Here is a 25,289-nt window from a genome sequence, read left to right as displayed (position 1 = left end):
TCCGTCGCGACTGATTCTTTGAGGTGAACTGCTTTCTCAGCCTGTAGAATAATCGGTTGGCAGCCAGCGTCGTGGCGCGCAGCTCAGCTATTATGCTATTGTCGTTACTTGTCTTTCACCCGAAGTAGTTGAACTCTTCATCGAAACACAGCAAACTCTATGATTTTTCTCGTACCTTTTATCCTTCCCAAATAACAAAGAGTGCGTTGTTTTTTTTCATTTAAGTTAGGAAACTTTATTCACAAAACAACATACAGCTACAGCTAATATAATTTCATTTCGTCTTTAAATAACACTATTTCGTTTTACCACTACACTATTCGGTATGGAAGAAGAAAGGAGCATGAGGATGGGAGGTCGTTCGGCGGATGATGAATCGTTTGAATGGTGCGAAGGCCTATCATGGCCTGGTCGGTAAGTGACATCGATTGAGTTTGCTCAATGTTTCGTGCTATCGTGTTGGATGCTGCATAACTGCCAGCATTTTTCACTTTTTTCATTGATTACTTTTTGTAAGCCGGTGATACGGTAGTTGTGTGATGGTCTGAGCCAAAACAAAATATAAATCAAATCATAGAAAACGTGCACGCCAGGAGGGATAATGTGGCTAAGTTTCGGCTTATAGCTCGGCTATACAAACCGGCCCAAAGAACGAACATATGGCAAACAAACAAAAAAATAATACAACAAAATCCGACAACAATCTTCTTCCAATTGGCTGCCTTTCTTACTTTAGTACGCACTGGCAATCGATTGTTTGGTATGGGAGAAGGTGTGAAACAAAAAGTGGAACGTGCCGGTCGCGGCTGAATGAGGTCGATCAGTGCACTAAGGATGTGGGTGTGTGTGTGTGCAATGAGTAGTTATCCAGTGTCGATCAAAGACTGAAGGGGGATTATGATTTTATGTGGCCCAACATCGTGGCATCGTGGTGGTACGAGGAGTATTTTTCTATTCACTTCACTTTAGATATGCAAAATCACTCACAAAAAAAGCGTGCGCCATCTCCGTGCGAGTCGCTGCAGGAGTACTTTTAGGTGATTAGAAGAAGATGGCCAAAATAATAATAACAAAGAGTGTGTGTGTGTGTGGGAAGGAAGGATGCGGGAAAAACACAATCTAAACAAACGTTATACACGTTGCGTGTGCAAAATGTCTACACACGTACTATGATCGCACTCACCCGCACGCCAAGCGAAGGGAGGGAAAGAGAGACACGGGCAGTGCGATCAATACTGGATACGATAACGAGCCTACTTCTTGTAGTTGTGGTAGTAGTGGAACGAGTTCAGGCTGTTGTCGTACGACAGGTCCTTCCACAGCGACAGATCGACCTCAGGGATCTGCGAGCACGGCACGACCTGGTTGCTGTGGGAAATTCGCAGGAACGCCTTCGGCTGCATCGACGCGACGTGGTTGCCGTTGTCGCAGAACAGTCGGGCCATGCTGGCCTTGCGCAGTTCAGCCAGCTGTTCGCGAGTGAAGGCCAGATCCTTGTCGCCGCGCTCGTAGAAGAACCGATCGGCCACACGGGTGCGATAGAACTGCTCGGTCAGGATGCACAGGAAGGTGGGACCGGCGAGGGCACCGTTGACGTGGGCCTCGAGCGAACCGCCGACCGTTAGATCGATATCGTCAATGCTAGCGTACAGGGACTGCAGTTTCGAAACGTCCTGCGGCGAGATCAGATCCATCAGATCCTCCCAGGTGGAGGCACGCTTGAAGCCGCAGAACTCGCGGTAATCGTTGTAGCCGGCCAGACCATGGTCACGGTTGCGCTGGATGTCGATGGCACGCAGATCACCTCCGAACGGACGACCGCGACGGAACAGGAAGTGCTTGATCTCGGCGTCGAAGTTCGTGTCGGTCAGCTCCTCGGGCTGGGTGGCAAGACCGCGCGTCAGGAAGTCGTAGTTGTCGCCGGCTTCAATGATCGAGGGACGGTTGAACCAGTCGCTCAGACGCAGCGAACCAGTCGGCTTGCGGATCTCCGAAACCAAACTGTGTAAGAAGAGGAGGAAAAGAAAAGCAGATATCTTGATTAGTAATGGGCTCTCCCAAACAAACACCTTTGCGACCGGTCACTTACTCCAGACGTCCTTCGATCTGCGAGTGGAAGTAACGGAAGGCAGCAGTAGCGTGAGAGTTCAGCACTGACGGGTCCTGGCTCGGGTCGTAGTCGTTGATGTACTCTCCGCCCTTCACACGGTAGATCAGACGGTTCTTGACCATATTCTCCCAGCCGAGGAAGATCGGCAGCCACTCGTAGTAGTTGATGTGCTGGTACTGGGCAATGTTGATGCGGCGCGCCTCCTGGAACAGCAGCTCATCGTCCCAGTGCGGGTTGTACTTCTGCAGCTGGTCGGCGATGCGGTTGTGCTCGCGCAGCAGCACGATCTGCATGATCGTCAGGCCCGGGTTCTGGTTGACACGCGAATCTCCGGCCAGATAGCACACCTCGTCACGCGACTCGTTCTCGCACTCGGTCGTGGCGTTCGGGTTGTTCGGGGGCCATTCGTATCCGTCGCGCTCGACCACCGCCATACGTCCACCGGTGAAGGCACGGATGCCAGCGTTCTGCTGATCCGAGTTGCCGTATACGAGCGACAGGTCCAGGTAGGAGGTGACGGTCGTCAACTGTTCGGCGGGCTGGCTCGGATGGGTCGGCGTGCACTGGTCCTCCCGGTCGGTAAGCGTGCGGACAAAGTTGATGCACTCCGTTTCCGTCTGCGAGTGGGCCGGATCGTGCTCGGGGACGATGATCGGGTAACAGCTGCTCGGTGCACGCTCCTTGCCAATCAGCTTGCCTTCATCGGTACAGCAACGGGTCGGGTGTTTCTCTGTAAAGGTGCAAGTAAATTAGTCAAGCCCCTCGCACATCACACACAATAACGCCACAAACGCCACACTTACTCGACTGAGTACCGCCAGCCTGCATGCTCATGTCGTGCGTCATGATCTGTCCCCACTGCATGTTAGCGAGAGTGTACTCCGGATCGGGGATGTCCTGCTCACCGAAAGCGACCAGCGAAACGACACGGGCATTAGGCAGCTCCTGGCCAGTAACGGACACGGTCGGCAGCGAGATACCATCACCGTACTTGGGCGTCAGCAGACGACCGTACCGACGGTTCGGCGTACCCCAGGTCGGGTTCTGCAGGTTATTGCACGAGCCATCCAGGGTGCGGTAGCGCGACTTCTCGCATGCCGGTGGTGCTGGGCACTGAGGCTGAGCCTGCAGCGCACTCAGGAACGGTACGGTGTAGCGGGTTTTGCTAACCAGCGGGCTGTAGAAAGATGTAGGAAACGTGGCTGGTTTAGTAAGATCTGAGCCTGAATGTCCTGAGAGCCAGCTGTTACTTACGCGTAGTGCGGAGCAGCAGCATGGCTGTAATGGTTGGCGGTAACGACGTGAGCGGCCGGTGCATACACGTGGGAAGCTTTCTGCAGCAGCCTTGGCTGTACGGCCGGTTGATCGTGATGGACCACGCTGTACGAGGTGGCCACATTCACTGCATCGACCTGGGCAAGGGCGATCAACGCTGATGCTACTACAAACAGCATCATCTGTAGAGAGGAGAAAAAGAATAAAGCAATGTCGATCAATAATGTTATCTTTACAGCAGGTAAAATTGAGTTATCACACGGTATAGAGGGAACAGTTGGTTACGGTTGGTTACCGCTTTACCAAACGCTCATACATAAATCGGCACACTTTGACCTCTGGTGTCAAAAAAGTTGCACACGCGCCACATCCACGGCCCGCTGAGAAACTGTAGTAACTTGGATTGTTTGCATTGGGCTCCGTTCGGGTGCACACAGCAGCCGTCAACAAGATGCAGCAATCAGTGCTGCAACAGTGCGCACGGCTGTGAGCTTATTACTCCCCAACTAGTAGCAGCACGCCAATGTTCTTACAGAATTCTTAATTCATCTACCCTTAGCATGGAGGGTGACCTAGACACAGCAATGAATACACACTTGCACACCAGCTTACAGGCAATACTGTCCACCGTTTCCATTGAGAATTCCCCGTGCCTAACTTCACTAGTAGTTTATGTAGTGACTACCTTCTGCCCCACTACCTCCTACCCCTTTTTTCCGCAGTCTTACTACTTGCAATCATGGAAGGTGTGTGTGTGGTTTGGAGGCCCGCTAGCTGTTTGCTCGAAGCACTGGGTGATGTTTATTCAATGTCGACAGCTTTGGGCAGGGTGGTGCGATCGCGGCACTTACAGTGGCGTTCGTGTGCGCATTTTATCAATTATCCGTTTGTGTGCAATGTAATTGGCATCATCCGGTATATGTGTGTGTGTCTGTGTGAGTTTGCTTTAAGGTTCGCAGGTTTGTGGCATTGCTTTGTAGTATGGCTCGTGTGTATTGATTTTGGTGGAAATGGGTTGCGTTTTAATTAAAAGCGCATTGTAAATTCCATCCATTTCTAACAGCAAAATCAGAAAAATGCCTCTACATGGCTTTCTATCGAACCCGGTGGTTCCGGTTTAGCCAGTTCCCATATGCTTCCCACAGCGGTACCAGACATCACTTAATTTACTTTCCAAGGCACACCGAGGCGGCCGTAGCGTATCATAAAGTGCACAATTAACTACGCCGCCATCACACCTCTGCGACACTCGCAAATCAAAACTATCATTTTGATTCACTTAATTACTTTCAAATGGTACCAAGCTTAATGCTACATTCCAACCTTAAACCGTACACTGGCAACTTATCTCCGAACGACAGTGTGATGCAGGTCGTAGGGTTGGTAAATTATGACGCCCCGACCTTCAAGCTTTCATTGCACCGGCCGAACGGGGAAGAGATTGAATTTAATCCTTTTGTGAGCGGGTCTGGCGTGATGCAGTGTGTCACCCTACGTTAGTTGGTGGGAGTTTTGCTGCCCCCATTATCATCATCATCAGCATCAACAGGCGGGAATGGAAAGCCAATTGACTGCTTGGTCAAATAACCGAATAATGGGTGGTATTGATCGTAACCCCCGCTTGAAGGACACACGAAGCTACGAAGTGACCATTATGTACTCTCTAGTCGGGTACTTTGGGCGTAGCCGGTATGATTGCGCTTGTGGCTTTTGTTGATGATTAATGCTCAGCAGCTTTTGCTTACCATTCCGGGCCAAAGTGCTCTTTTTTTGCTTTGCTTTGTGTAGCAGACTGCTTGACTTTGTGTAGCTACAAACCACGCGGGAAAAACGGGTCACCGTATTTATTTCTACAATTCAGGAAGCATTCGGACCACTCGTTGCTGACCTTACTTAAAAGTGGTGCGCGGGCGAGCTTACGCGATCGTCAGGCTCCTCCGCGTGGCCAACTGGATCGCGGTGCACGAACGGTTAAAGGTGCAGCTTGCATATGAACCGCTTTGAATAGTAAAGCCAGTCGGGAGGGCAAAGAACATTTTATCAGCTTGCCTGCATCGCAACAATTTACGTTGGTTGCGGTGGTACCAATTCCCTCCATCTCCACCACGTGTATGCACGAAGAACTCGCATGAGTTAGAAACGGCTCGGCAGCGCTACCCCGGGTAGCGCTTGTAACCGCGTCAACATTGCACTCAGCAGCAGCAGCTACTACCCCTGGAGTGGATTGTGATGGCATTCTGGTTCTGGTCTGGCTTCTTGTAATGTCATGAAACACGGCACGGCATCGCATCGGAGAGCGCAGACATGCCTGCCCTAAACGAGTGCGACAAAGGAAAAAATGGTACCGGGCTGGAGTGTGAATCGTGCCCCAGGAAGGGAGGGACGAACGCAAAGTGACGTGCGCGGTGACAGGGAACGATCGCACTGGGAAGCAGAGCATTATGCAATACCTGCCCATACTATTAAACATACTCTTCCATCGGCTCTCGTCGGCGTCGTCGGGAATCGAAGTTGGAAGTCGCTTGCCGATCGAATGTCGAAGCCTCGGCCTCCTCGGTCTGTGCTCACGTATCCGTTGCTCTGAAGGGCAGCTCAAGTTTGCCAGCCATCATTTAAATCAGCACGGTAGCAAAACTGCGATCGGTGGAATATTGTTATGGGTGTTGCGGTCCCTCACCATCCAATTCAGCAGTGTGCCGTTTAATTAATTTAAACTTTTGTCCACAGCTCGTAAATCGTACCGAACGGATTGGTTACAGTGCGCCCCTGCTGAGAGCACAAAGCATGGTGTGTCGGAGCGTTTTAAAACAACGATTGATTATCATGGTGTGATGGGGTGTTTTTATTAGCCTGTGCACACCTCCTACTACAGCAACAATAAAAAAAACAGGCGATGGAGTTTTGATAGAGCTGTTTTGTATCGCTATTACCGTAACGAAACCGGGTGTGTAATGTTTCTATTCGTTCGGAAGGCTTTGTCAGCTTCGATCGGCATGCTATGCGGTCTAGGAACCGGACGTACTCGTTGCTCGAGCTTAAACAGCCATTTAATTAGATCGTTTCAAATTTCTATGCGACCTTGGAGGAGATCATGTATCACTCGCTGCTGGTGGTCGGTTGCGGTGTCGTTGGAAGTGTTTATCCACCAATTAGCTGTGAGGGATATGGATCGACAAAGGAGTAGGCGATACCGATCGGTCGGGCTGGTCAGGCTGTCAGATTAGCAAAACGGTGGCGCTTGGCGATTGTACCGAGTATGCGGGAATGATAGATCGTGATCACCGCTAAGACGATCGTAGCCGATTCGCAGATAATCTTGAATCACGATCGTTCCTTTTCAGATACAAGGTAGAACAGAGTTGCTGGAGCAGCATTTGGTATCGGAATCGTACTCTCTTGTGCATTATTAATCGGAGTGATCGTCCGTACCAACCCTACCCCAGCAAAGGGAGCCAACTTTCACCAGACCAGTAACCTTCAACTTGTTTACCATCGGAACGGACTGTGTCCGGTGAATGGGTGAAGGCAGGAAAAGCTACAATAGCAAAGCACTGTTTTACCATTGTGAATCGAGTGTGAACCAGCTTCTTGCTTTTGTTTCAATCTTGTCCGCCTGCATGGATCGTGGCGGGAAAAAACATAATTTTACCGGAATCCTTTCACATACCATGCATGCGGCTTGTTATTGAGAGCGACCGGATTGCTGGACCACGCAATCGAGTGTTGATAATAATTGATTGGAGTTGGTTTTGTTTTGGTGATGCCGTCGATGCGAGTCCGAGGTCCATTAGTGGCGTGAGTGTAAATTATTGCTTTAAGAAGTGGTTGTGTGCGATCGGGAGATCAGGTTGTCATTCCCGCGCATTGTAATCCAATTCGAATGGGGGACAGCTGTGAGCGTTAATCTTGATTTTACTTTTCTATGAAACAGGATGCCTTTTAAGGTGCTTCTATCGATTGCTTTTGAGACCCAAGTAGCTACTGTATAATTGTTTCTTTTGTAATATAAATCATGCTTTCCAATGAGCGCTAAGTTTATTGATTACGATAATACACACACTCTACCTTTCATCGGGTTTTTCAAATTGTTTTTTAAAAATATAACCAGCAGAAAAGCTTTGCTTTACCCGCGCCACTATGTGGTTCGTGAGTGCAGGTCGCTTACATCATACCGGCGGCTCGTTGCATGCCAAGGCGACCGCCAACTTCCTTCTCTCTAGGGCACGATAATGACAGCTACAAACGCTCCGGTAACACTAGACAAAAGAGCCAACCTTGCCGATCTTGGGTGACAATTTACGGATTTAACCAGCACGAAAGTCAAACACCTTTCGCACGCATCGTTAGCGCATGGTTTGGCGCAAGTGAGGGCTAAGCCTGCGGTTACCTGTTGGTACGGTACGTGAACTGCGGTCAGCTTCGTCCAAGAACGCAGCGATTCATCAAATGTAACGACTGCCGGCAGTGCAAATACCGACGCATTATGTTGCATTATTAATTACCGATCGCCAAACCGTCAAGGGAGTAGTAATGCTATCGATACTACCACCGTCAGCATGTTTCGCCGGCGGCAACGTAAATCCAATTATCAGATGTCGTTGCACATTGCGAATTTCAGTGCCTGAGTGTGCCTTGGTCCTTCTAAGTCTTCCTCTGCACAGGTATTTTGACAGTAGTGTAGCGGGAAACTTCACTAATGAGTCCGTCGGTACAAATCATCGATCGAGCAGTGTAATTTGCACCTATTATGGTGGTTGATTCGTGTTCAGTCGAAAAAAACCCGATCGTGGAACGCTGTTTGGCTGTTAAGGTTATAATCTTGAGGTGATGGTAATGCACTAGTAATGAGTAGGGGTTAACACTTCACTGTGTTGGTTATTACCTATTATTGCCTCGGGGAAATTGGACTTGTTGGTGAGACAAACCGTGGCTGTTCCAAACAATGTTGACTCGTATGATTGAAAAGAATCTTTCAGATCATTTACAAACCGTTTCAATCATTGATCTTAGCTTCATAATGAACACATCAAATAACGCTGGCAGTTCTAATGTCGAACAAATTGCGACAGCAGTTTAACATCTCCGTCAAAAGCGTGATCTAAATGCATCACAATTGCTACACAAAACCAATCGCTGCCATTGTTCAGTTTTGATGTAGCGAAATGTACCAATCGGCGACTACTTCGACACTTCTCAAAATGCATCGATTTTTGTTTGGCGAACCATTTTTCACGAATCACGAATGCATTCCGTGCATCCAAGTGGATCACCGTTCGGCTGATCGATCGCCAAATCGATTGAGCAACCGGCTGGGTTTTCTCGTGCCCCCGTTATCCATTGAATCTATCGGCTGTTGGTAACGGATTTTCGGACTCAAAAGTCTAGGCTAAAATCTTCGTCACGACCTTGTACGTTGTAGCTCCCACTCAGCTCGACACACCAGGAGATGCATGCATTATGTTGCAAATCTACGCACCAAAGCCATGGGGAAAAAACGGTAACTAAACCACCAATGCTTTCATCGAATGCTTCAATGCCAACCGTGGCTCCGTCCTCTGGTATGTGCGCCAGGTGGCTGGAAGTTTAATTTTTATACGTCAATAAACTCAACGTTGCCTGTTTGCACGGACATAAAGCTGGAGGGCAACCCCGCACGGTTGATCAACAGGTTCGTGAAGTAGTTCAGCAGAACCTAAGTACCACAACCGCGCGCGAGGGACAGAGGGTCACCTACGTACGCAGGCGGGATTGTGTGGAGCCATAAATCAATGCTTTTAGCCTTAGCCGTGCACGGTACCGTGCTTTGCGGTGCAAGGTTTCATTCAGTTTTGCACCTTCAGCGATCACAATACAATAATGATCGTTATTGTAGCATTCAGCATAAATTCAATTGGATGAATAACAAGTGAGTGTCTGTCGATTGCTTTCAAATCGAATCCAATAAATCCATCTCTTAGTCCCACGAGCGAATTAGTGAAATTTGTACAATTCCATCGAGCTAATTCTCTGTTCATTTTTCCCTATCTGATTCACTACCATCTTGAGCTTTAATTTTACATCAACCACGATGGCATAAAATAAATAAATAAGTGGCACGATGGCAGTCACACCCGGTTGTCAAATCATTAAGCCATTAAGCCGCTATAAATCACCATCGTTCGGATGCGTCTCAATTTCAACTCAATCACCGGCTGGCCCTCTTCCAATGGTCCAGAGGCCAATAATGGAAGTGCCGGTGAACGGTGTCGATGATAATGATCTTCCTCATAATTGCCTCGCTAAAGATGCGAGGCGACTCCTTTCGGCTTCGTACGTGAAGATCAATATCATCGGCGATCGATGATGATCGTGTAAAAAAAAAGTTACATCGCTCCGAGCGATGTTTCGCCTAACAAACCACGGCTCTGTACTCAGACACTGTAGGGGTAGTAATGCTACCTGACATTGGCATTACTTTGCACATCAGCACACCGCTGCTGTAGTTCGGTAAAACTTTGGCCACTCATTAGCGAGATGTACACCGGTTTTGGTAACCCTCGGTTGTGTTGTATCTGAAAGGGTTTCCCATCTTTCCGTCCTTCCACACGGTGCGCGCGTTCCATTGTGCAAGAGAGACACACATGGTCGGTGCCACACAAATTATAGCCATTTAGGGCAGGCGAAACGAAACGAAACATAACGAAAAGCGCTCCCGCAAGTGCTCCGAAATATTTGCCATGTTGCGGCTGTGGTCGGGGTAAAAGAAAATCTAACGAAGGATGAAAGGATTGCTCCAACACACATTGTGTAGTGTGCGGGCGTCTCGAGATGCGGCTCGTTTGCGACAGTCAGGCAAAGATTGCAGGCACCGCTTCACCGGGACATGGCTTGTTAGCTTCATGTTCCGTTGCTTAACGGAAACTCCTCCCCCTTTGGTGCAATCGGTGCGAATCGGGTGCGTATTGTTTCGCGGCAGGATGCAGACCAATGGTGCAACTGGTTGTTGTACACAACTGAGTACACAATTGAGATGGAGATTTGAGGGTTGTTTTGGCCAAAGTGTGTTGATTATGGCTTTGGTGAGCGTTTTTCTTCTGCAATATCTATAGAGACAAGGTTTGTCATAATGCTCAAAGTGGGAAGTTTGTGTATTCTTTGTAGATACCACACTGTGGTAATTTTAAAACCTGTTAGTACTTAGTATTTCTTTCATATTTTCCAATAGATGGCGCTAGAGTTTGTTCTTAGTTGACTAATTTCGAAGCCATCATTATATCATTCCATCTACTAGCAAATGTAGCCTCTATTCTGAGCTTCCAATCAAAGCCTCTATTCTGAGCTTCTGTATCAATTTCAGCTTAGCCAAGATTGCCTATAATCGTTCATCACGGAAATATCCTCCCACCAGAAAAAGTCATTAAAATCATTTAACAACCTGCTCGAGTGCAATTTCATTTGCGGAAATGAAATCCAAAATGTCCCATGAAACCTGCTTTGAATCAAGCTAACTCGCTCCAGCAAATACCGCACGGTTCACAAAACATTGTTGCATATATACCTTACGCCTCACTTCCCCGTAGCAAAAAATGCACTGTAAACAAATCACCAATCATGCTCAGCAAACACGATTTCAAATGCGCACGGTCGCACGGTGTCACAAGAGACCGTGAATCCGGACCTAACCTACCGAGCCGCTCGATAACCCTCCCCCCCGGGGGTCGGGGTGCGTGGAGTGATGCATTGTAAACAGGCTCCCCCGTTCGGCAAACAGACAAACAAATCGGCAAGTTACCCACAGTGCAACCGATTGTGCCGAGAAGGGTGGATGGCTTAAAGAAGCATACGAACGGGCGCCCCAAAAGCGCATGTGGCACGTGTTTAATAGTAAGCTTTCGTGCGTTGCATTCAATGCAACCAAGGGGACTGTTAAGCATGAATCAAAACTTCGCAAACAAATGAACTAAGCTGGTGGCTGTGGGAAAGTGGTTGCTTTCACATCGTGCCCCTACACCTTCGATGCGTGCAGTGTGGCGCGGCGCAATGATCTACGTTGTATCGCGCACCAAGCGTGGCTCAGGGGGACGCAATATCGAGTGAGAACGAATCTCAGCGCGTGGCAAATTCTCATGCCGGGTTGTGATAAGGTTGGTTTTAGCTTAATTAATGTTGATTCAAGTAATGCAACGCTGGTGCGTTGGTAGGAGCAAACAATCGGTCTCCATTGCTCACTAGCAACCTCTTAGCAAACCCAACAGCAGCAACAATCGTTGCTGGTAAATGGAACAAAATTGCTGCAAGCTTCTAAATTACTTCACAACACACTTTCATTCCCTACTCCTACTGCCAATAAGAAATTCAATCCATCCATTCCGACGTGTGTAATGTCTATCATTAAACATCCACGGCAAAACGCTACCAACCATCTTCATGCAACCCCGCAATGCTTTTCCTCATTTCGGCCGGTGATAGTAATTATGCTGTACCACGTACCACTGGGGGCTGCAATTTGTCTAAAGTGTTACCGAGTGCGTCGCGCGTTATCGGCCATTTCTTCCGAATGGCCAGGGCTATGGGTAAAGTACAAACTCACTTCCGCGTAAGGCGAGCGGAATGGTTCCACAAACCCACAAGCTCCCCGGGGGTTAAAGGTTTGCCATTTATACACACATCTGCAAAGACGAACGCTTGCCCCATCCGATTGACCGTTGCGTAAGCGCAGTGGTTGTTAGATCGGTCAAACGACAGCTCACCAGCGGAAAGGAGTAATCAGTACCAACAACAGGAAACGGTGCTGCCGGTGATGTGATTGATTGGAAAGGAAACCTCGCATCAAAAGTATTGTGCCAACAAAACAGAATTAGATCGAAACGAAAATCGGACACCAACAAGCTTAACAACGGTACACAGGATGATGGGGCGCGAACGCTTTATGATGTAGCGAGATAATTCCAACGTCCTCGTGCCAGTAATGGCGCATGACCTTGGTGTGCGGCGTGCAGGGCGTGAAAGGCGCAACCAGCTCCGGTTTATAAATCATGTAACTTCACCAGGTGGAGCCTTCACCAGTTTTTTTGTTGTTGCTGTTGCCGTTGTGTCCACTTATTTTCCGAAAAAGACCAATTTCAAATGTAAATCATCGATTTGCGAACGTTACGCCGGACCACTGGACCGCGGACTGTCATCTTGGGGTGGTGCGTGTCGCAATGCGATCACATTTTACGCACGACCAATTAATCGATCTCGAATGACCCGCCATCGACTAATGATCGATGGCAGTAATCTTGTTCGCTACAGTTGGTCCCACCGCTGCTGGACCCTTGCAACGCTCTTGAGCCACTTCCTAGCAACAAAGTAGGCGCAAAGTAAACGGAATGGTAAGAGATGATTAGAATAACACAGCTTGAGGTTATGGATGTAGAGGAGCCATTGGGGGGCTCATTTTTAGTGTCCCACTGAGTGAACTCGACTAATTGCTGCCAACCCCTCTTCAAAATCGTGCGCTACTCGCGGTGAAGGGGAATTAATTCGAAACGGGCTGACAATCGCGCACGGAATGTGGCGTGTGATGGATTTTCAAACAAAAACATTGATTCTACACCCAATGTGCCAATCAAATGTGGCATATCAGGCGTTTTACTCAACCGGCAACAAGGAAGTGTTGAACGAAATTGGAAAGTTCGATTAGGTTTCCACGATCAATAGGACATTCTTCCCCCATCGAACGAAGTGTTTATTTCGAAATGTAACTTATTGGAGACACTCTGTGGAATGTGGATTGTCCGCTGCCAGGGCGCACATTTTTAATAGGAGGCTGAAAAATTGAATCCATGCATAAGGCAGCCGGCCAGAGTGTACTCATTACGGGCATGCAAAAATCAATCACCGATTCCAATTTTAACAAGCAATCACTATCACGCTCCGTGACACAGCACGGCCATCTGCATATGACGGCCTAAATGGGAGCGAAACATGACAACGCTGATCATGACCGGGCATAATACCCTGCCGACAAAACAACTCGGTCCCGGTCCCAGAGTGGACACCCGGAGCTGGATTTGGCCACGGTGTTTAGTCGCCTATTTTCCATCCTTCCCCTTAATTCATTCCACCAGCTTCCTTACACCACATTCGTTCCCTGCAATTGGCGCGTGTTTACATTGTAGCCAGAGTCGCCAGAGATAATATCGCATGGAGTGGTAATTTCAGGGCAATTTCACCAACGGGCCGGAAAACGAAGCAAGGCGATCCTGAAGGCAGCAGGTACTGTTACGTACCCAGCTGGTCCCGCACGGTTGAAAGTATCAATCAAAGCCTGACGACGGGAGCAGGTGGTTGTATAATTGATTAATCTTAAGCTACTCGGGTTGTGATGGTGGCCTTATTTGCGATCTGTGGCCTAAGCCTATAAAAACACACACACACGGTCCCACGTCTTCTAATCCTAGTTCCGTGAGAGATATGTGACGGTGATTGGTGGAATCGGGGGTTATGATTAGACGTGTGCGCGGGACTTTACGTAAAGTCACGCACTAATGTGACAACCTCATTTCGGGGAATTACACGCAGCCGGGAGATGTGGGTGTCCAAAATTACCTGAAATGAAAGGAAAGAAAACAAACAAGGTCAGTAAAAACGACACAAGACACGATTGACAGCGTGCACAGGAAAGCGTATTTCTTTTTGCGTTGCATCTAGTATTCACTGATCGAGTAAATGTTTAGTGCATTGTGTTTTTCTGAACCTTAAGCTACCCAAATTTGTTCGTGGTTCAGTGTGTTCCGCTAAATTCCAATTTCAATTTTGTTTTCGTAAAATTATTGTGAAAAAATCCACACCAGTTCTCAAAATCCTCGTACTACTACAATGTCATACATCTTTCTGTTCGAAGTTATCGTCGATGATTTGAATATCTTTTCGGACAGTCGAAATTCAATTGGTCAGAATGACCCCGGTACGGCACGGCAGGAACTGTGCGTCCGTCTGCAGCTTGCCAGCCTGGTACGGTGTGAGGTGTGTGAGAAAGATTTTGGCTCCGCGCTAGACATCGAGGTGCGTCAAACGGGTGAAAACTGTCTCTTCGCTTACAATCCCTCGTCCGAGCTGATGGAAGAGCAATCGCTCGACTTGCGAATATCGGCCCACGGAAAAGGTCCCGATGGGAGCAAACGATTGATCGGTAGCTGGAGGGAACCGGGGCATGAAATGTTGGTCGCATTGGCCCAGGCGTACGACCTGCAGAATGGTACACCGGCTCAGGACAACTCCAAGGAATCGTTGGCATCTGCCGAATCGCTTACAGCAGATGCCAAACGAAACAAACCCGTTTCGAACACACTGAAAGCAATGTATCCGCTGGAAGCTGAATCGAACAGTAGCAACAACAACAATACGGTCGTTGGGTTCGTCGTTCTCACCATCCGGATGTCTTGCCTTGGGCCGAACATCAATCAGAAGGTACTGTTCGGAGGGCGTGATCTGCAGCAGCAACCGGTCACTTGCTACAAGGTGCAAGACGAACCGGTCGTACAGTGTGTGACGCTCGAGGACCAGGACGAGCAGCAGCTGGTATGTCCGAAGGGAAGCCTTGCCAGCATTGTCGGAACGGCCATCGAGCCGGAAGTGCAACCGTACGATGAGTATGCGGCAGAACTGAACGGGAATGCCATCTGTATCCGGGTGGAGAAGGACGCCAACATTGCGGTCAGCCTTGACGGAGAGGAAACTGACGGTTGCACCAAAGGGTGTTGGGTAAGTTGAGTCTGAAGGTTGTTGTCCGTGTCCGAAAACATGATCAATTTCCACGTCTTTTTCTGTCTCTCTGTCTGAAAAACAGACCTCTCTTACCCTTCCGGATGGAGTGTACGGACTGAAGGAGGAATACGTCCGCCGGGAAGCGAACAACTGCCAGCTGCCCGTCATCCGCGGCACCCTCAAGTACCCGGCGTATCATTGGGCGGGCGATTTTATGGTCGCTAAAAAGACAACGCCCGTTACGGTGGACGACTACCGGAAGCGACCCGATCCTACGCGTACCGTCGGGCTGCAAGCGCTCCCGCCCGATCAGCTCGAGCGAGACTGTGCCGGCATCGAGATCTGTCGCAAAGGATGGCACGATCCGAATGTGGATGTGTTTGTGCTGAAGCTGGGCAAGAACAAGCGCACCACCGCGGCGGATGGAAATCCACGCAACGAGGTGGAAATTGAGCTGCGAACACCGCGTGGCCCATCGCGTGAGATACGGCCGAAGGAAACGAGGGGGGTGCAGGTGATCGAGGTCGAGTTTGAACCGGCCCGGGAAATGCAAAAGCCGGCCGCCGGTGAAGGTGGTGAACCGACCAAGAAAGCGAAGCCCGCCGGCAAGAAAGGCAAAAAGAAATAGAAACAAAACGCAGCAAGACAGAGACAGACACACAAATGGAGCCTTTCCGGTGAGCGTGGTTCGATTATTTAATGCACCTGTGCCATATGGGCACAAGGAGGGAGGGGGGGGGGGGGGTAGGGGATGGATGGAAAGGGTGGTAGTACTACAGCGTGCAAACGCGGTAATAAATCAGAGAAAGTTTTTTTGATCTGTATATGTTTGCACCGGTAGCGAAAGCAACACTGCTGGGGTGGCCGCGGCGTGTGGGCTTTAGTAACCCAGGGCTAATAAGACTCATTTGAAATGGGCTTTGTTTCCGTTTCGAATGCTGATCGGAATTATGCAATTGTGACGAGTTTGCTTCGAACTGATCAAAAACTGGTTCACCAATTGTTGAATAATATTTATGACGATTTTCTGTTTGTTTTATGTTACACGTCAGCCATCTCTGTGGAGCTTTTCATTTTAAGAGCCGTGTGATAAATTTTATGCTACTCATCATAATTTTCTCATTTGACAGCTTATGGATGGAAAGTGCCATAAGTAAAGAAAATATGACTCTATCGATACAACCTTCACGGGTGGTACCTTTAAGTAACCAAAAGCAGGACACAAAACAAGTGAACTTAATTGGTTGTAATTTGGCACAACACTTTTACAACTTTTTGGTAGTGTACCGTCATCGTTGAACGATGCGTTACGCCATGAAACGCACGCATCATGCAAGGTGTGGAACGAAATGTCCAACCCATCCCCGGTTACCACCAAAACTACGAACGAAAAATTTAGTGAGCCCCATAGCGCAAGCTGCTTGCGAATTTGTGTGTTTAATGTGTGTGTGTGTGTTTAATTTGTACCAATGTTTATGTTGAATTTAATACGAAATTTATGTGTTACCACACGGCGAGCGAAAAAAGGGTCAATTCTTTCGTAATTGTCCATAGTTGTTACTGTCAATGTATTGTTTAATTTAAAATGTTCAATTTGTGCCAAACAATTTACTCCTCGGCGGCTCATGCTGCCCACCGTACTCTTCTTCTTGTGATGTCAATTAGCTTCTGCTGCACCATATAAGTGCTAGATCAAAATCTGCATCATCCAACAATGGCTAAAGCCTTCACGTTTGAACCGCTGGTAAATTGATTCCACCAGCATCTAAATCCGCTGACATTTTGCCTCCGGAAGCGCGGGGGAATTATTATTTCAATTACATCGCCCACCTCTTCCCCTATGTCCGCACAAATGCCGTACCGCGGTAGCATCTCACGACGGCCATAAAAGCATGCGCGCGCAACTCAAACTTCAACGTTCAGCGCACAGTTGGCATGTCTTTCGTGAATGCCACCGCACCGACTCGCTGGTTGCACGCCCCAAAATCGACGATAAATAGATTTACCGAACAACGACGCCACGCCACGCTATGGCCGTTTGCATAATGCTCAGAATCAAGGTTTCCAACATCGTGTAATCAATTTGTTTGATGATTCGCTTTTCTCGATACCGGCGCCATCCACCGTGTACGCCAGTGGCACACGAAAAGTGCGGATGCGGATTTTGCTTTCGCCTTCGCGCACACAAACACCCCACCGTGGTGGCGCATTACCAAAAGGGTTCGTGGCTTGCTGCTGCGTTGAAGTCGTTTGATTGCCACTGTGTGTGCGCGCGCGCACTGGTTGCATTTGAATGCGTGCAGTTTTTATTGTTTTAGGCGCGCTTTCGTCGTGGAATTGAATTGAAGGAAACAAAAGAGCGAAAAACAAACCGTTGTAGTTTCGGGGTTAACTGCTTAACCTTTGCCTAGCAATGCGCTAGGGTTGTGTTTTTCCCTCCTCCGCATTCCAACTGAAAAATTGATTGCTCTTTTCGCGATGACATTTGACACCTGATGGAAAAGGTCTCCCGCGCACGCCAACATGATCATCATTTCGAGGTGCTGAAATAGGACACCAGTGCGATATGAATGTCATGATCGCGCGCGGCACGAAATGACATGAAAATTGACCCGAAAAAAACTGCTGCCGGACGGAAACCGTAAAAAATTGTGACGCTTCGAACTGAACATCTCTTCCGAAACGCGATAGATCGCTTCCATTTGAGTTTCTTCAAGCTGTATGAGAAGGTTTGCAAATCGGTTAATAAAACACGGTGTAACAATGTACAAAAAAAAAATGCCGATCCACCAAACAAACGCAGAGGCACTGTGGCACTTGGCAAGCAGGCGCCACGCGATCGATTCTGTAGACGATTCTGTGCGTGATTGGGTTGAGGTCGTGTGAAAGTGTTCGCCCCTACCGTACCGGGAATGGCATTGGTGCTAATTAGCGTTAATGTGGCCGCTTCGAAGGTGAGAAGCTCCAGCGTTCCCGCGCTAACCATTAATCAATTTGCAAACAGAGAAGGAAAAACAGTAACAACCTAGATGAACTGCGGTATTGAACTAATTTCGGAATTGTGTGTATGTGTTTTTTTTCATTCCTTTTTTATGTTTACATTCCTCCGCACTAAGAAAAAAGGGCACTAACTTCGCAGAGCGATGAACCTCTCCACGTAGCTGCTCGTTCCGATTGCCGCTTTGTTGTTTTGTTGCCCACATGCCTCGGATTATGCTTATGAAATAAACACGCATACACGTTGTAATTGGTGAGGAAAAGGGACGATTTACAACCACCGATAAGGTTTGGAGGAAATATCGCGTTGATGATAGTGTTTCAAATTAAGTTATTATCATGCATCGATCACCTTAGGGGGTAGGATCACCTTTTCCACTATGAAGTGGTTCGGTTGGCATCATCATCCTGATGTAAGCGCACACAAACACACCAACACCCTTCACATTCGGCCGGTGCAATGTCGCGTGACTGTTCGTCGTACTGTCTGTCCATCCATGATCCGTTAAAACAACCCGCCTTATAAAGTAAAAAGTGAACTTTTTTTATATTTTAAGTGACCAAATTTAAGCCATCACTGTCCAATTGACCTGCCGCCGCGGTGGGTTAGGTTCGTATGAAAAATGTATGAACCACATGGCAGAAGTAAAAACAAAAAAAAACTAGAGAAAGAAATATTACATCCATAATTATGCGCAGATGAGCCGCGCACGCGCATGAGAGAGGCTGCACCTTTCGGTGGCTCCGATCAATTGGAGCAAAACCACCATCACCGTAACAGGGGGCCAAAAGCAACAGCACGCTGAGTGAGTGGTTCGATCATGCCGGCAAAATCTTGCAATCCCCCTACCAGTAAACTGTATTACCAGCGGGTGGCGTTTATTTTTTGGATTTAGTGCTGCATTGAGTGAACTCGTACATCTTACAGGCGTAAAATTAGATGAAAAATTTATAAGTCAATAAATCATATCGCCCCCAACCCACCTCCCAAGTGCTAGTGCTGGTGGTGCGTGGTAACGAAACGGCGCAGGGAAAGGTGCATGTGAAAGTTTTGTTTTTGTCCTTTCGTTCCATCGCACCGGCACCTGACGGAAGATGAATAGCTCAAACGTCAATCATGATCGTGGCCCGTTGTCTATTGGTCCATTTATCAGGTTAGTGATCGGTGGAGTGGAATTTGACGCTCATTGCAGGGATGACAGGCTGCACACTTGCTCCAAATAATTACACCAGTAACTACTGGGCGCCTCGTGCAGGCCGTCCCATTATGGGCTTGCATTAGGGCATATTCTTACGCTCGTACCTGGCATACAAAAGGCTCTGGCATGTTCGCAGGAGTTTGCGAAATGTGGCCTTACCCCTCTAATAACACAAAAATCTTAACCTCTCCGAACGACTTAACCGACCCCGTTAATCAATCTTGTACTTGCCTGCCCCTTGCTTAAGACGTCACGTTTGGGAATGTGTGGTGCGTGTCTCGCGAAACGCGAAACCGCACGCAGGCACAGTGCGTTTTTGTTCAGGCTCCGTCTTCACAAAGGCTCACACATCTCACAGCGATCGTGAGTTTTTAGCGCGCTGCTACCTTGAGCAATCCTAGCAGCGTGCCCAGCAAACCACACATTAAAGGGTTTGGAGTTTTTCCTTCCCATTTCGTTCGGCCGTGTGTGAGCGGCGCCGCTGGTCACTGTTCTTTTCGAAATCGGCACAGCGCAAAACGCACCAACCCCGCCCAGAACGCAGCGAACGCGCCGGGTCGTCGTTTCATTAGACAAAAAGTGTCCCGGCTTCCCCGAGCACAGGCGGTAATTGCGAAGCGAGCTGACAATTGTGTGTGAGTGTTTGTGCATTCTGCAAGGGCCGGGTGGTAATTATCACGCGGTGGTGACCAACCCGCGGCAAACTGTTGCCGCAATCGCAATCGGTTCGGTTCTGGTTTTGTCTCCTATTGCCCACCGATGAATGGGAATGCGAAATGCGAAATTCTTCGAATGTTTGCGCATTTAACTGCGCCCGGGCATGAATGAAGCATGCTTCCGTCTATGCCGTTTGATTGATGTACTCTCGAAGGTTTAGCGAGTGTTGTTCTTACCTTCGCAGGGTAGGATCTATGCACGGTAGGGCGTGAATAACGCGTCCACACCTGTCATAACAGTGTCGTTTAAAGCGATTACAAAACGTCACTTGCTAACCTACTTTAATGAGGTTGCGATCTCTCGCTACAGATAGATCACAAACGCGCAAGCCCACACAGAGTTGTGGAGTCAATTTGAGCTGTTTATTGGAATTAATAGCGTTAAGAGATGAAATTGTTTTCTGCATTTGCTGCAGTTGCTCTCGCAGATCCTAATCAGATACAACGCATTCCAATTTGTAGTACGCGCGCTCTCTCCCAGGTTGAAGGGTTTTCCCTTCTATTCCACAGAACCACCGTCATCTCATTCCCGCAGATTACATTAAACCGCGGAATGTCCGTTAATTAACAGACCACCGCAGGGTTCATTAGAGTTGCATTTCAAATTGAGTTATTAGGAGCGTGATTGAAATGTCTCAACATTCCGGGAAACTGGACGTCCATATGTCTCGAAAGACCAAAACCTGATGAAAATCTGCTGCGCGCTGGACCACCCTAACCGAGGCTAACTGAAGTGTTACATCTGTTTTCCGCGATGCTGCGGTGTAATTGCTAGGACGTCATGCACTACACTCGTCATTCCCGATTTGGACGCGAACTGCGTGGCGATTTAATCAGCATGAAATGATCTTCACCTGAAAGTGTGTAAATTGGTCATGCAGCACGTGAAAGAACCGTACGAATAGCGCACCGTCTGAGTGTTTGATTGCGGGTTGACTCAAACGAGACAATAAGCGTAACAAACCCAACTTTACTCTGTAATTTAGCCAACAAGCAACTCAAGGGCATCAATCATAAAGGTCCAGATCATGCGTTTGGTGGACATTAGTGCAGATATCATGCTTCCAGAATGATACGCTTTTGAGGGTCATGAAACGAACGGTGAGTTGGTGAGTTACAAAATCCTCTCCGGTCGATCGATACAGAGCAACTTTCCACACAATTCTAATGTCTAATATCCACTGAAATGTGCGTAGGTATCGCAGCTACTGGCTGACATTTCGAGTATACTCTAAACGCATCAAACCATGCGGACCACCGGTCGGAGACTGTGATTATGTCGTCGCAAATCATAGCCCTACCGTTTGCTGCTGCTGCTGTTTTTGAATGAGGTTTGGAAAGTCGTTGGTTTTGCATTGAAAAATTGACATTCACTACCGGGCGAGGAGTGGATGATGGTGGTGGTGGGATTGTGCCACGGGCTCACCGAGACGCGAAAGTTTGGCTAATCAGTGAGAAATTGCTAAACAACTGCAACCCTTTACGTAAGAGCGTAAGCGCGGGTGAGTAATGTAACCAGATTTATGAGGTGTTAGAGACGTATAATTGAGCCTGGCAGATGATGATGATGATGTTGATGATGCGGGAAAAGATGTAATTAAAATGTCCCATACTGAGCGTAGGTAGATAATTTATGTGCGCATGCTTCTCAAGCACCTTTTGATAACAAGTCACTGATTCGGAGATGAGATCTGAAATTCCCATTGCACAATTTTTGATGGCGCATAGAAGGAAAGGGCTCTACCTAGATGGGATCCGCACAACAAACTATATAGCTAGTTGAGAAACTGTTTCAAACCCAAACACCTTCCAGCCCTATGATTGACAGATGTAGGTTACTAGTATATTCGTCCTATTGCTGTTCAGTTTGGGTTTCCAAAACTAAACATCCTCCAGAGTGGAGAGCGAACCTGTTTCGCTGCACGCAAAACTAATGGAAACCTGTCGCCCCAAGCTAAAACCTTTGTTTATTTTACACTCCTTTTGTGTTGACCCTCGGGTCAAACCTAACCATTGTCAGCCAGTCAGCAAGCCTGCGAGCCTGCGTGTATTTAATTACGCATAGGTACACGCACGGACACTCACACACGTGTTGGGAGATATTTATCTCCCGCACGCACTGATGCAATGCAATCAGCTGCGGGTCTCAAGATCACTCGCGCAACCCTTATTTCCAAGGATTACGAAATTCGCGAATATCCAAACACCCAGAACCTCCGGACACCTTGAAGGACGAAGAAGAAAGAGAGAAAGATACACGTGGGAGTGGAAAGGGGGATCCCCAACAGTGATCGCCCGCAAGTGAAAGCGATCCAAAGCGTTGGCCTTGCCAACGCCAAGGCTCTTCGCATCGCGACAGGGCCGAAGGCGACAGTGATTGGCGATGTGAAGCGTGAGAGAATGGGAAAGAGTGTCGATCGGTGTCGACGTAACCATCCGGTTTCCTTGTGCGATCAGAACCTTCCGTTCGCCGGTGACGGTGTGGCGTCAGAATCCAACACTCCATGGTGAATGGTGAAAAGTATTCAAAAAAGCACTTAACCAGTTTGGTGCACAGAAGTTTGGCCCAGCCTTTGTGAAAGTTGTTCTACCGAGCTCGGCTTGTGAGTCATTTCGGGCGTTCTTCAGCCCAACAACTCCAAACGCGCATAGGAAGGTCGTCAATATCGGGCGTTTTTTTTTGTTTTTACTTTTGTTCCTTTTTCCATCTTCTCCATCACACCTGTGTGTGAGATTGAGGAAACGCAACCGGAATGTGCACCCCTTGTGGCAGTGGGTCATTAAGAGTGGATGATATAATTTCCGAGCGTGAGGAAAGCGGTTGCCCCCGAGGCTTACTGATCCACCTACGTACTCTTCAACGATTTGCCATTGTTGAGAAACTGTGCAAGTAATCGGGCATATCGTCCCGAGACATCTCACGTACTTGCAGTGATTACATGCAGACAATGATAGGTGATGATCGTTTTGATGATCAGCAAATTACACTCACACACTATCGTAAGTCGGAGGGAGGAGCAGACCAGCGGTACCAGTAGTTCCGGAGATCCGGTCCGTTAGTGTGGTTTCTCTTTTTCTTTCTCTTGTATTTTTTATCGGCGAGGCTTGTTGGCAGCTGTTACAGGATGAATTTTATCAGATTTCCGCCACTTAGGCATTGGAACCGGCTCTAACGACAGAACCTGCTGTGTGTTTTGTGTACGGTAGCGCTTAAGCAGGTACTAAGGAGGTGCACTAACACCGGACAGGGTGTGTGACATTGCAACTTTGAATTATCGAACATAAAATCATTCGTTTTTATTTACATTTCTTTATCAAAACTGGTGTATAGAGCTTCATTAAATGAACTACTAATAGTGTTTAATTAAACTTTTAAATAAAATTCATCAGTTCAAGTTATTAAGAATAGTTCGTTAAATCCATTCATTCAATTTCTTCATTAAATAACCTATTAGATAACCTTGTAAATCTATTCTTCTATCGATATCTCTTATTTAACCCGTTTTATGTAAGTAAGCTTTCTTTTAAAATGTTTTTTATGACATCCTTTATCCAAAGGATGTATGAAACAGTTGAATTTGTATACCATATAAAATTTATTTTAAAAATTATATTTAAATTAAGATGCTTTTACACCAATTTTAATTTACCACGAGCTGTTTTCTAGGCTTCTTTGCCATTGTTTCATTTTATTTTAGCAACCATTTAACAAATTTCACCACAATATGTTACAATTAACACCAGAAGGATTATTTTACATCGCCCTTTGGTCAATTCGACCCTTTTTAGAGCATCGAAAACAAAAATCCGATCACACAACGGTGTTAAAAACTCAATTGACCGTTTTCCCTCATTTCCATCTCACACCCAAAATTCGAACAACACTTTGCTATTTAGAAGCGTTGCTCTCAATTAAACCACCATGCCTCAATGAACATAGTTCGGAGCGTGTGTTGTTTTACCAACATTACAAGGTGAGTCGAGAGCGTTCCTTTCGACCCGTTGCTCATGATCGGTTGCCTGCAGTGTTGGAGGAGAACGCTCGCAGGTCACTCTAGAATCCGCACCGGGTCAATGGAGCAGCAAATCATGTTCTTGAGCATGCTGCTTGCTCCAAAAACATCCAAAAGGTTAGTGTAGGGCATTTCATTGCGAAATTGCTTCCTTGTTGTTGTGTCCTTGCAGTGGTTCAAGTTTGCTTCAAGTTCCTTAACATCGCTATTTGTGCGAATGATCCGGTTCACTGACTAAACGAAATTCCGGAACTTTTCCCATGCACTCCCTTATCACAGTTTGTCAAGTTTTTTGTATATTTTCTTGGAATTGTTCTTTAAGCAAAATTGCTTCCATCTATTAAATGAAAAATCCTTCACTTCCATGTTCTTTTTTTCAGAAATGTTCACAATCACAATCACAATACACTTGTATTTCCGCTCACCTTGGTCGTGTATGTAAGAAAATCCTCTAATTGGGCACTAGTTAGCACTGGCCGCGCTGCAAACACTCGCTATCTTCTCCGCCAACGATGGTTTTAAGTTGAAATTATTTTGTGAAAGAAAAGCACACAGTGATGTACAAAATAGAGAAAAGGACACTCGAAGGAAAAGGTTGCCTGGTGCGTCTAGTTTCTTAGCACCCGCTGTTTGTGCGTGCCAAGAAGCCAAGATCGAACTGTGACTGAAACGGATCCGTTTGCTCCGTTTTATACGCGGACCACTTATTTTCCCCGTTTCGCCTAGGCGGTGGTGCAGCCGAGCCGAGGTTTTCTTCTCTTCGTCCCGCGCTCAAACGCCGAACACCGTTGCACCGTTGGGAAGGGAGAGGTGTATCGTAAGGGAAACTCCGAACTCCCCGAAGCATAGGCACACTTAAAAAACACCCCACAACCACGTAAACCGATCGAAACCCGAAGCCGGCACGCTATAGTACGGGCTGTACAGTTTTTAAAAAATCTCAAAACCCACCAAACGAACTGACGGTTACCATAAAAGAAAAAGAAACAACCGATCCGAGGCGCAAGCCGCTCGGTTCGTTGATCGTACGGACGAGAGCAAACGAAAGCGAGAGTAAATCTCGTTCGCCCATGCGGTGCTATAAAATTTATGCGCGCCAAACACCCATTACGCCGCGCTGCAGTGGAGAGCAAGCAAAGAAGAGAGAGAGAGAGAGAAGTGAATTGTAACGGATAGTTAAGTTAGTGAATTAATGCTCTGCGGAAGGGTTCAATTGTGGAGGGCTGGTGGGAGTGCAAATAAACATGCG

The 25,289-nt window shown here is 47.6% G+C and overlaps 2 protein-coding genes across 3 annotated transcripts; one reads left to right on the top strand and one right to left on the bottom strand.

Annotated features, from left to right (window-relative positions):
• Positions 1–258: 258 nt before the first annotated feature.
• LOC120957734 (peroxidase) lies at positions 259–25,062 on the bottom strand. The gene is made up of 5 exons (XM_040380082.2): positions 24,466–25,062; positions 3,365–3,567; positions 2,914–3,287; positions 2,090–2,840; positions 259–2,001 (listed from the first exon to the last, which is right to left on the bottom strand). Exons 2-5 carry the CDS (start codon positions 3,565–3,567, stop codon positions 1,254–1,256), a joined length of 2,076 nt encoding a protein of 691 aa, XP_040236016.2. The 5' UTR covers positions 24,466–25,062; the 3' UTR covers positions 259–1,253.
• Positions 14,061–24,501, top strand: LOC120957735 (uncharacterized). 2 transcript variants are annotated; one of them, XM_040380084.2, is made up of 3 exons: positions 14,061–15,112; positions 15,198–15,792; positions 24,421–24,501. In XM_040380084.2, exons 1-2 carry the CDS (start codon positions 14,228–14,230, stop codon positions 15,741–15,743), a joined length of 1,431 nt encoding a protein of 476 aa, XP_040236018.2. In that variant the 5' UTR covers positions 14,061–14,227; the 3' UTR covers positions 15,744–15,792; positions 24,421–24,501. The 2 variants fall into 2 exon arrangements, with proteins under 2 accessions (XP_040236018.2, XP_040236017.2); XM_040380083.2 differs by lacking the exon at positions 24,421–24,501 and having other exon boundaries at positions 15,198–15,850.
• Positions 25,063–25,289: the final 227 nt, after the last annotated feature.

Source organism: Anopheles coluzzii, chromosome 3, assembly GCF_943734685.1.
Source record: "Anopheles coluzzii chromosome 3, AcolN3, whole genome shotgun sequence".
NCBI classification, from domain to species: Eukaryota; Metazoa; Arthropoda; class Insecta; order Diptera; family Culicidae; genus Anopheles; species Anopheles coluzzii.
Note: the sequence above shows the minus strand (reverse complement) of the source record. Positions and strands in the feature narration are given on the sequence as shown.

Coding starts and splice junctions, on each gene's coding strand:
- LOC120957734 (XM_040380082.2), bottom strand. CDS start 3,567: ATGATGCTGTTTGTAGTAGCATCAGCGTTGATCGCCCTTGCCCAGGTC. Junction 2,841..2,913: donor GGCTGGCGGTACTCAGTCGA/GTAAGTGTGGCG, acceptor GCACCTTTACAG/AGAAACACCCGACCCGTTGC. Junction 2,002..2,089: donor CAGATCGAAGGACGTCTGGA/GTAAGTGACCGG, acceptor CTTCTTACACAG/TTTGGTTTCGGAGATCCGCA.
- LOC120957735 (XM_040380084.2), top strand. CDS start 14,228: ATGTCATACATCTTTCTGTTCGAAGTTATCGTCGATGATTTGAATATC. Junction 15,113..15,197: donor GTTGCACCAAAGGGTGTTGG/GTAAGTTGAGTC, acceptor TCTGAAAAACAG/ACCTCTCTTACCCTTCCGGA.